At 46.7% G+C, this 11,116-nt stretch overlaps 1 protein-coding gene across 2 annotated transcripts; it reads right to left on the minus strand.

Moving 5' to 3' along the window:
• Nucleotides 1–7,897: 7,897 nt before the first annotated feature.
• Nucleotides 7,898–10,670, minus strand: LOC135584509 (protein IQ-domain 26-like). 2 transcript variants are annotated; one of them, XM_065121736.1, is made up of 4 exons: nucleotides 10,482–10,670; nucleotides 9,446–9,934; nucleotides 8,857–9,063; nucleotides 7,898–8,773 (listed from the first exon to the last, which is right to left on the minus strand). In XM_065121736.1, the coding sequence occupies exons 2-4, from the start codon at nucleotides 9,854–9,856 to the stop codon at nucleotides 8,072–8,074; spliced, it is 1,320 nt and encodes a 439-aa protein (XP_064977808.1). In that variant the 5' UTR covers nucleotides 9,857–9,934; nucleotides 10,482–10,670; the 3' UTR covers nucleotides 7,898–8,071. The 2 variants fall into 2 exon arrangements, with proteins under 2 accessions (XP_064977808.1, XP_064977807.1); XM_065121735.1 differs by lacking the exon at nucleotides 10,482–10,670 and having other exon boundaries at nucleotides 9,446–10,094.
• Between the last annotated feature and the right edge of the window lie 446 nt (nucleotides 10,671–11,116).

An 11,116-nucleotide genomic window follows, 5' to 3' on the forward strand; every position in this document is an offset into this window, starting at 1 on the left:
TTGAAATGCAAATAATATATCGCCAATCATACGAGAACAGAGAGGGAAGCCTCGTTTGCCGAGCCGACGAAGCTGTAAATTATTAGCGGACAACAAATGGCCTGCCTCCGAGAGCTGATGGAGGAGTAGTTTACATGAACCTGTGCATGGCATGTCAGTCCTTTTTGTTATCATGTGGTTTAACCTCGATTTTGGTTAAACCAACATGGCACAATAATTCATACAGTACGGAAAAAGAAATTAGTAGTGCAAAGGATCGATTGATACAATCAATTCGAACATCTTTAAGAGCGAGTCATTGTTTTACTTTGGTAATACAAATGGCTTGAGATGCATTTCCACCACCAACAACAACAATAACAAGTAGATGGCTAGTCCTGATGAAGGACATGATAAAATTATTGAAGGATCAGAGGAAGGACGGGATCTTCTCCGTTTGGTCCCTTCATGTTTCAGCTGCATCCACAGATCCATCGTGATGTGGCCAACTTCTCCCGTCAGTACACAGAACCGGAATCCTTTCGACTTCATCCACTGGTAGTCTTCCTATCGACAGACCGGAAAGTTGTGTGGGTTTATACCGCTGCGGTTGCTGCGTGTGTGTCTTGATCCGGCGACGGAACATGAGAACAACATCTCCCTCGGATGGATGATACCTCTCTCTCTTTTCTCTCTCTCTCTCTTACGTGGAAAACTGTGAACGAAAGGACCAAGTACCTGACAAGTCCCGTGGCCGGTGATCGAGGGGAGCCGCTCCTCCTCCTGTGTTAGGTTGCTCGGCCGGTACACATGCAGGGCCACCCATATGGTGGAGGAAGAAGGCAGGAAACTTCTCGCAGACGCCAAACATGTTCCTTTCGGAACGAAGGGAAATAGTTTCAGCTCGCTCGACCTCCCATCTACGGGGTTCTTTCGATCCGAAGGTGACACCGATGGTCCTACCGAGCTCGTGGCTCAGCCTCCGAGATAGTAGGCTAGTTATCGCTGTCTCTCTGTGCTTTCCCTAGTCGTCACTGATGGCTCGGCCAAGACATGCATGTGAACCGCACCAGGAGCGAGGCTCGGTGTGCAAGCCATGGTCCCTCGTGCTTTTGGGGGATAGTAGTAGTAGGGCAGACAAGGGGTGCGTGATGAAGAAGACGGAATATTTCAGGTTGTGTGTGCACACCCTCCAGATAAGGACCAAATGATTACTGAAAAGGCACTTTAAAAGGAGAGGGAGAAGGGTCAGACCAGCTTCATGCATCAGCATCAACCTACTGCTCCATCTCTGGCCTCCCACATGATCATCTGCCTGAAATTAAGTTTCAAATCCAAGGCAATTTTGATCGTCCATACAAACAAGAGTGTCCGAGTCGATTTTGACGTACTGTTGTTGTCTACGTAGAGCCACAGAACTGATATGCACGTACTGCTTGCTTTGCGAGCAGAGCTGCAGAGGGAAGGAACACCAACTCGAAGAATAATCTTGGTGATGCAGAATCCCGATACATCTAGACATGCATGCGTATGCAAGAGACAGAGTGCAGCCGAAAATACTTGTTTGAAGCTCTCTCTATCTTCTCGGGAATGAAGTGTACTTGGGATACAATCTCATCAAAAATTATTCTACTTAGGTTTACGAGACAGGCAGCCATTTTCCTCTCCAACAAAACACATCGAATACAGCAGCAGTCTGCAGAAAAGATGTCTTCATTTCCATGTTTTCCAGTTCTTTCATGATCCAAATGGGTCAGTCTAACACACCGTAACGGGGGAGGAACATGCAGATCTTTGCTCGATTCATGTTGAGCCGTCGAGTTGGGTACTTAGATCCGACATATGGAGGGAATCGGATGGATTCTCTCCGGCTATAATTATTATTATTATGATGATGATGATTCGGATCCAGTTAGGATGAGGCTGTTCGTATTCAAATGATGCTCGGACAACCTGCGTCGACGGGCGCCAACCGGATAGCTCCAAAGAAAATAAATCATCTGGGGGATCCACACACACGCAACGCAAAGAGGGGAACAGAGGATCGCCAACACCCGACCTACTCGGTGTCCCCACCGAAGTGGCTGCTGGAGATTGGAGAAGGACGGTGGGGCCCCTCCGGATCGATTGGGACCTCCATTCTGGGCCCAGCTAATGTGCGGTGGTAGCTGCTACATCGGCATGGACACCAGGTGGGTTGGTCTCCATATCGATAGAAATTAAGCGAAGAAGATAGAAAGATAGAAATTGTAGAAGAAACTATGAAATGTATAAGATATAATTGCCTAATACATTTTGATAGTGAGTTCTTGACAGCCATTTCCTCAACTGCCTTGAGGAAATCTTATCTGCTTCTCAACTGCTCAGAGATTTCCTCAACTGCCTTGAGGAAATCTTATCTACTTATCATGCGAAAATAGTTTACGGGCGAGAGGCTTTGTGAGTGAGTCGGCTAGTTGATCTGCTGTATGTACATGAGAAACTCGGAGTTGATGTCTGGCAACTTGATCTCGCACAAAATGGAAGTCGATGGCTATGTGTTTCATGCGGGAATGGAACACTGGATTGACACATAAATAAGTAGCTCCAATATTATCACAATATATTATAGGAATAACCGTGGAGTTGACGTTGAGTTCCTTGAGCAAATTTGTGACCCAATTGAGTTCAGCAGCGGCGGTGGCGACGGCACGGTATTCAGCTTCAGTTGTAGATCGTGCAACCGTCTTTTGTTTTTTAGAACTCCAACTGATTGGAGTAGCTCCAAGGAAAACAATGTATCCGGACGTAGATGTTCTATCATCAAAGTTCCCTGCCCAATCAGCATTAGCAAAGGCATGGAGATGGAGTGAAGTATTTTTGCGAAGAAAAATGCCATGATTAAGAGTCCCTTTAAGATACCGCAAAATTCGTTTGACCGCAGACCAATGCGTAGTAGATGGTCGATGCATGAATTGCGATAACTTATTGACGGCAAATGAAATATCTGGACGGGTGAGAGCCAAGTACTGTAAGGAGCCAAGGACTTGTCGATACTGAGTCGAATCTGTAGCAGGACTTCCATCACATAATTTAAGTGATTCACTGGTAGAGAGAGGAGTTGTAACCTCTTTCGCATCCTGCATGTTTGCCTTTGATAATAAATCTTGAATATACTTTCTTTGTGATAGGAAGAGACCTGAAGATGTAAATGTTGCTTCCACTCCCAGAAAGTAGCTTAAAGTTCCTAGATCTTTGAGGGAGAATCGATCGGCCAAGTGCTTTAGAAATGCCTGAGTCTTCAAAGGATTATTTCCTGTGACAATAATATCATCCACATATACTAAAAGATATATTATGCTTTCATTGTGCTGGCAAATGAATAACGAGGTATCAGACTTTGAATTGATGAAGCCAATTGAGGTCAAAAACGAGCCAAGCTCGCTATACCAAGCCCTTGGAGCTTGACGAAGTCCATAAATAGCTTTTTGAAGTTTGCAGACATGCCTCGGATATTGAGGATGAACGAAACCAGGAGGTTGTTGCATAAAGACATCTTCAGTAAGTGACCCCTGTAAAAAGGCATTGTTAACATCCAATTGTCGTATGTGCCAGCCCTTTGAGATACCCAAACTCAGGATAAGACGGATTGTTGTGGGTTTAACAACGGGACTAAATGTCTCTGTGAAGTCGACACCAGGTCGTTGATGAAATCCTTTGGCGACTAGACGTGCTTTGTATCTGGCAACGGATCCGTCTGGGTTCCGTTTAATTCGAAAGACCCATTTACACCCGATGATATTTTGTGTGTGATGAAAGGGTACTAAGGTCCATGTAGAGTTATGGAGGAGAGCATCATATTCGTCACACATGGCTTTACGCCAGTGAGAAGATTTTTGAGCTTGAGTGATTGTAGTGGGTTCACTGGCCTCAGTGGAGGAATTTGTTATAGCATGTAAGTCAAGGACTTGACGTGGTTTGAAAATACCACTTTTGGAGCGTGTTGTCATTGGATGTCTAGGGGGGGTGGAAGTGGTAGATTGTGTTGGTGGTATAGCCGAGGGCGAGTCACTGTCATGGACCGGGTCAACCGTCGGCACAACAATGTCACTAGATCTAGGAGAAGGTAAAGCCAGTGGCAATGTTGCCGAGGGTATGACTTCATTAATAGGGGAAACTTGTGAGGAAGGGAGTGGAGGAATAGAAGGAGTGAGAAGCTGTTGAACTGGAGTAATAGTAGTATGTGAATCTTGAGAGTAAGGACTGGACGGTGTCATTGGAGGTTCGTGTGATGAGATCGGAGGGATATTCCAGTGATGTATGTTTATCGGAGTAGTTTGCATGGTAGGATTATTTTGAAAAGGAAAGATAGACTCCTCAAAGATAACATGACGTGATATAAAGACCTTTTTAGTTTGGGGTTCATAGCATCGAAAAGCATTATGTTCAAGAGAGTAGCCTATAAAAGTGCAAGGCTTAGATCGTGGTGTTAGCTTATGTGACGCATAGGGACGGAGCCATGGATAACATAAACAGCCAAAAACTCTGAGTTTATGAAGGTTTGGAAGTTTGTGGAATAATTTTTCAAATGGTGACTGGTATTGTAAGACTGGAGTGAGCATACGATTAATGAGATAAACTGCAGTTTGAAAAGCTACTGACCAAAAAGATGGTGGCATGGATGCTTGATGTAGAAGGGAGAGACCAGTTTCAACGATATGCCGATGTTTGCGTTCGGCAGAACCAACCAATTGGGGAGTATGTAGGGGTGACTTGAGGTGTTGTATACCACAAGCAGAGAGACAGGATGTGAGGGCTTGATATTCGCCTCCACCATCAGAGTAAACTGTTTTAATGGAAGATTGAAAAAAATACAGTAGAAACATCAGACTTATGATGGAGAGGATATAACCATGTGTACTTAGTAAAATAATCTACAAAAATGACATAAAAACGAAACTTGTCAAAAGAAGGAATTGGGGCAGGGCCCCACACGTCGGTATAAATGATTTCAAATGGTTTAGAGCAAGAAATGGAGGTTGTCCCAAAAGGCAGTTTATGACTTTTATTGCAAAGACAAGCATCACAATGATTAATAGTGCTATTGATTTTCAAGGTAGGAAGAGAATAACGAGAAAGTAATTTTTGCTGAATAAAAGGGGAGGGATGACCAAGACGACGATGTCATACATCAACCGGAGCTGCGATTGAGGAGTGAGCAGTAGGAAAGGTAATTTGTGAAGTGGATGGCCACTCATAAATGTTGTCTTTGTTCTGGCCCTAGACCAAGGATGCCCCCGTGCTCAAATCCTTGACAAGAAAAAAGTTAGGAAAGAATTCAATTGATGTATTATTTTGTTTACAGAATTGAGAAACGGAAATGAGGTTTCTTTTAATGTTAGGTGCACACAAAACATCATCGAGTGTAAAGGTTGTGGTAAGTGAACTAAGCGTTGAGGAACCAGAATGAGTAATAGGAATTCTTTTACCGTCACCGATGATGATATCTTCATTTCCGTCATAGTTGTTGTGGATGGACAAGTTTTGAAGATCAGAGGTGATGTGATGAGAGGCGCCCGAATCCACAATCCAATTAGGTTGAGTAGGAGTTGGAGTAGCCATGAAATTCGCCTGAGGCCATTGTGATGGAGTAGGGAGTCTGGGACGAGACCGACAGACTTTCGCGGAGTGTCCAACTTTATCACATAGTTGGCAAACAACTCGTTGGCGGCCTGTGAAGTCAGGATGCGACGACTGAGTATTATGAAAGTTACCACCTTGATATGGGTAAGGAAGGTTTGGTCTGGGCCCCATAAGGCTAGGAGGCAGCTTAGCCAAATCATTGTTGACGTGCTTATTGTACTGGTTGCTCTTCCTCTTGGATTTTTGATTGACCTGAGCTGTAATAGGTGGTCCGGGCAACTTATCATCATGCTTCAAGTACGTCTCATAGTCGATCAACTTATCATAAAGTTCTTCGAATGATATTGGTGAGTCACGTGCCCGAAGTGCTGCTGTCAGTTCTTTGTACTCGCCTCCTAAGCCATTGAGGGTATGGATTAGGACTTCTTCATCGCTGAGAGAATGACCTATCAAAGCTAAATCATCGATGATAACTTTGATATTTTGTAGATAATCAGCAATAGTACTTCCCTCATGTTTCATTTTCATCAGATTGGAGAGAAGTCCGAGCATGCGAGTACGCGAGCGATTTGCCAAAGTTGTTTGTAATTTGCACCATGCTTCTGCAGCAGTCGTACATGAGAATATTAGCGGGGCAATGGATCCAGCAACGGAAGCTTGAATAGCTTGGAGGATGAGGCGATCTTGACGTAACCATAGTTGGTGGGCTGGATTTGGCACTGGATTGGGTTCGCCTGGGATGTTGATCACTTCAGGTGGACACTGGAGAGAGCCATCAACGTAACCTAAGAGATCATAGCCAAATAAAAGATTAGAAAGTTGTGCCCGCCAAGATGCGTAGTTGCCGCCTTTGGATAATTTGAAGGGAATGAGTGCTGCAGCATTGATGGTGATAAGACTTTGAGAAGTGCTCAGAGTCCCTGCAGAAATAGGGACAGGAATAACAGAAGAGAAAAATGAAGACATCCCAGATATTTTGTGGTGGGTCAAGTGATCTTTATAGAAGATGTAAAGATATAGGAGGAAGGGAGGAGGAGAAAAGCAGATCGATGCGCTGCAGAGTAGGCTGCAGCGCGATGAACTGCAGAGAAGGCTGCAGCGTGATGAACTGCAGTGATGGGCGAGCAATCTGTAGCAAGAAAGGCAGCGATGGCTGTGGCGGGAGGTAGATGATGAAGACGTCAGATGTAGAAGAGTAGTTGTATGCAATGCCGAAGAGGGCTGCTGCTTCTTCCAGAGGCACTGGTAGGCTGCAGCGATTCAGAGTGTAGGAGAGATTATTGCAGCGAGGTGGAAGAAATCTCTGCAGCTTGCAGCGATTTCTGCAACGATGCTGGAGAAATCTGCAAGGTTGGAGATAGTTGCAGTAATGCAGTATTGGAGTTTGGTGGCCGGAAGAGCAGCGGAGTTTTCAGCGGAAGACTTCGGTTGGCAAGGGAGCAGCAGCTGACGGTAGAAACAAAGGTCGTGACTGTGCTTCCTTTAGGATCTGATATTAGCAGCCGCAAGTGCTGCAGTAGGCTGCAGCGAATGGCTACGGCTGAGGGGCGGAGGCGTCGCCACGAGAGGGATGGTTGGACTCCAGAGAAGAGAGCTTGCTCTAGGCAAACAGCTCTGATACCATGATAGAAATTAAGCGAAGAAGATAGAAAGATAGAAATTGTAGAAGAAACTATGAAATGTATAAGATATAATTGCCTAATACATTTTGATAGTGAGTTTTTGATGGCCATTTATACATAGGGAGGTTATACACATTCAGCATGGAGGATTTTTCTCAACTGCTGAGAGATTTCCTCAACTGCCTTGAGGAAATCTTATCTGCTTCTCAACTGCTGAGAGATTTCCTCAACTGCCTTGAGGAAATCTTATCTACTTAGATACCTACTTCATCGGGAGAGCTTTCTTTCAGACATTTTTGCCGAGTTCAAACAAAATCCTTGGAGTTCTTCAGCGTGATGATGATTCTTGAGTACGCTGTTTGTTTTAATATGAGTCAAAATGTTTCGGCTGCATCTCTACAAATAGAGTCCGCCGGCTGCTTCGTGGAGATGTGATCGTGGTTAATGTTTGATGCTTCGCCATTGAATTAGGATGTATAGGTTGGAATCAAGACTATGTATGCTTTAAATCTCTTGGGACATCCAATCTAAACAGACCAAAAGTCTTGCTTTGATTTCTGCGACTGATGAGCCAAACGTGGAGATGATCCCAGAAAGCAAGAAAACCACATTCTTAGCCCCTCGCTCGCTCGAAGGATTCAGATTCAGATTCACATTGAGAACACCCACTGAAATGAGTGAATGTGCTAAAAATTTACTCCACACCATGCTATCGATGTTCTCATCCAAATTGTTCGCACAAACAGGAAAAGAAGAAGAAGAAGAAGAAGAAGAAGAAGAAGAAGAAGAAGGAGAAGAGAGCGCTTTGTCTTTCCTCTTGTGCTGAGCTTGTGAACCCCATTGCATCATCACATTCTCCGCAAGTAAACTTCCCTCTCTGCTTCCTTGCCCGGCTCTGAGGACCTATCCAGCCTGCCGATCACTGCTCTCTTGAAGCTGAAAGCAGCATCTTGAACTTGAGAGCGGAGCTTGGGCATTCCAATACCACCAAAATTAGCCCTGGCCTCCAAGTTTACCTCGCCCAAAGGCTGCCTCTTTCTCGTCTCTGCTGATTCCGGCGGGTGTCTCGGTGCACCCTGAGACCTCACCTTTGCCTTGGATGACTGCGTGTTTGCCATGTAGCTGGGGGAGCTTGACACGCTCGAGTACGGCCGGAAAACACTCTCAGCACCACACACGCTCTTCGCCGGAGTTACGGCCACGTTGCCGAACGAATTCATGTATCTGGGCGTGCTCTGCGCCGTGGCTGATAACCGGCACTTCTCACCGTTGATGCACCAGTCGTTCTCCTGGAGGTTCCGGCGGCTGGGAATTGAGATCCGCGCTGGAATTTGGCATGGAAGCGGGGAGGAGAATGCATATAGAGGCAGGTCATCTGCCGGATCTACGGCCGGGAGACTGGCTCGGCGAGCGGATCTCGGCTTAGTTCGACACGTATCGATCTCGACGATCTTTGGGCTTCTCGCAAGGATAGGACTATCGATGCTCGTCGAGAACCTCCTGTTCTGGAACGACGACGTTTGCAAGCCTCGCGGATCAGCAAACTTTTCCTGTGACAGAGCAACACAGAAACCGAAGCTTAGTACTGATTGTTTCGTGAGAAATCCAGCTAGAATAAGGATTCGTATCATACTAATGATCTCCGGCGGCGGATCTCCGGCACAAGATTTCCATCATCAGGCAGAAGGTTACGTGCTCTTCGAGCTCGGACGGCGGCCTGAGCTCTCACGAGAGCTTGCATGCTGTGAAGAGTTGCCGCGGCTTGCTTGCGAACAAGAAATCCTCTGACTAAGGCTTGTAATTTGACCAATGCTTTGAGCGCTCTGAGTGCTTTCCTTGCCTTGCAAAGAAGCAAATGGAGGCATTAACGACTGAGCGAGAAAGCTAATACAACAGAAAGCTTTGGCTGTTTCCGTGCTGCGAGGAACAGAGAACGGGAAGAACATTTACACGGATCATCGAATTGGATTCGGGACATGAAACCATCGAGCGTTGTGGATGGAAAACGAGATAAATGATGAAACCGGAGATATCATAGAGAATTAGATAGGACTCATTTGGACAGAGAGCAATAAAAGCTATGCATTCTTTCGGCAGATAACAACTAGTCGGCAAAAACGACAGGAAAGATTTTTGGAAAACGAAACGTAAAGGACTGCACAGAGCATCAAAAGAACGCAATTGATGACCAAATCAACATGGAGTCTCGTTAGATTCCATACCAAGTAGCCTCGGAATGTTGTTTGGATCCTGACCGCCGCCAGCCGCTCAACGCCGCCGCCGAACACGGCGTCCACTCCGCTGCTGGTGAGACGCACCATGGCCACTGCTGCCTCGGCGGCAGCTACCGCGGCATCGGCCGCAGCAGCCGTGGCCGCGGCCACGGCGATGGCGTGCTTGCTCTGCTCCTTCTCGCTTTCAGCGTAGAAGGACTTGAACCACGCCGCCTCGATCGCCGCTGCCGTGGAAGCATTCTGGCCCGGCGCCACATCGCCGGAATCCCTCGACCTTCTAAAGCTCCATCTTTTCTTCTCCGTCCTATCCTCGGCGCCATGACCGGGATAGTCCTTCGGCTCCTTGCTCTGTTTGCTACTGCTCCAGAGTCTCCGCAGCCACCGCGCCGCCCGACCCATCTCCCGGCCGCTGGAATCAAAGGAATTCCTCCTGGGAAACTAATGGTCTCCGGCGACGAAGCTTCCTCCCTCTATGTCCTACAACCAGAGAACAAGAGCGAATTGAATGGGGGATATGTAGAGAGAAAGAAACCTCATGGAGGTGGTAAAAAAACTGAAAAAGGAGCCACGAGTCGCAGAGATGAAAAGATAAAAGAAGGCGCTCGTAACGTATGAGGAGTTCGAAGAAGAACACAAGTCTCAGACCCGCCGAGGTGAACAACTCCAATAGAAGACAAAGGGATGGGGTACACACAGGTGCATTCCCCACCACCCAAACCCGTCGATCGATTCGCAATCGGAGGAAGACCGCACATCGGAAACCCATTACAAAACAAAAAGGAGAAACGAAAGCACAGCAGGTAACAAAGTAGATGAGGGAGATGGGTAAATGAAGTCAGGATTCAAATGAAGACAGAAGCGAAGGCTTTGGTCGTTTACTTGATATCTGCAGCTGATTTAGAAGCAACAAACGAAAGCACAGCAGGAAACAAACTGCAGGTATTTCCTTATATATCCTCTACACTCCAAAACCCCAGCAGAAGAGACAGGGAGAGATCGTAGGAAGAAGAAGAGAGGAGACAACCTTCCACATGGCGAGAGAATGGTTTTTCCCTGCTCCTCTCTGTACCTTGCCGAGAAGACGAGAAGAGCGCAGCGAGCAAGAGCGCTCATCTGCCACGCACTACTCTCTCTCTCTCTCTCTCTCTTGTGCATAAACCACGTGAAATGCCCGAAATCCACGGCCGTCACTCCATGAAGAAGGAAAAGAGAGAGAGAGAGAGAGAGGAACAAGGAAACGGACCGGCCTCGGAGGTTCGAAAGCTCGCGTTTTGCTCCCACAAAAGCTTTGCGAACCAGCGTCCAACCATCCCAAATCTATAGCTACGGTCACCACAGTGACGCTAGTCCCACCTGCGATCGACACTTTTTTGTGCCGTCGTCTCCCTCTCTCTCTCTCTCTCTCTCTCTGTCCCTACACGCTGACTGTCCCGTGAGTCACCCAGACCTTCACATTTATTACACATGCAGATTACTCTCCGACCCTTCTGTTTTGCGTGCTCTCCTGCTACCTGCCATTCCCAAGTTCACAGTTTTTTCTCATTCTTCAAGGAGCCGCTCAGGTCGCAGAACGAACCTTAAGACGGAGAAGGAAGAGAAAGAACACCGAGCGAGCATTCCTCTGTCGTCGATGCTAGCTCGGTCTTTCTCTGCCGTGGC

Source organism: Musa acuminata, chromosome BXJ2-8, assembly GCF_036884655.1.
Source record: "Musa acuminata AAA Group cultivar baxijiao chromosome BXJ2-8, Cavendish_Baxijiao_AAA, whole genome shotgun sequence".
NCBI lineage: Eukaryota > Viridiplantae > Streptophyta > Magnoliopsida > Zingiberales > Musaceae > Musa > Musa acuminata.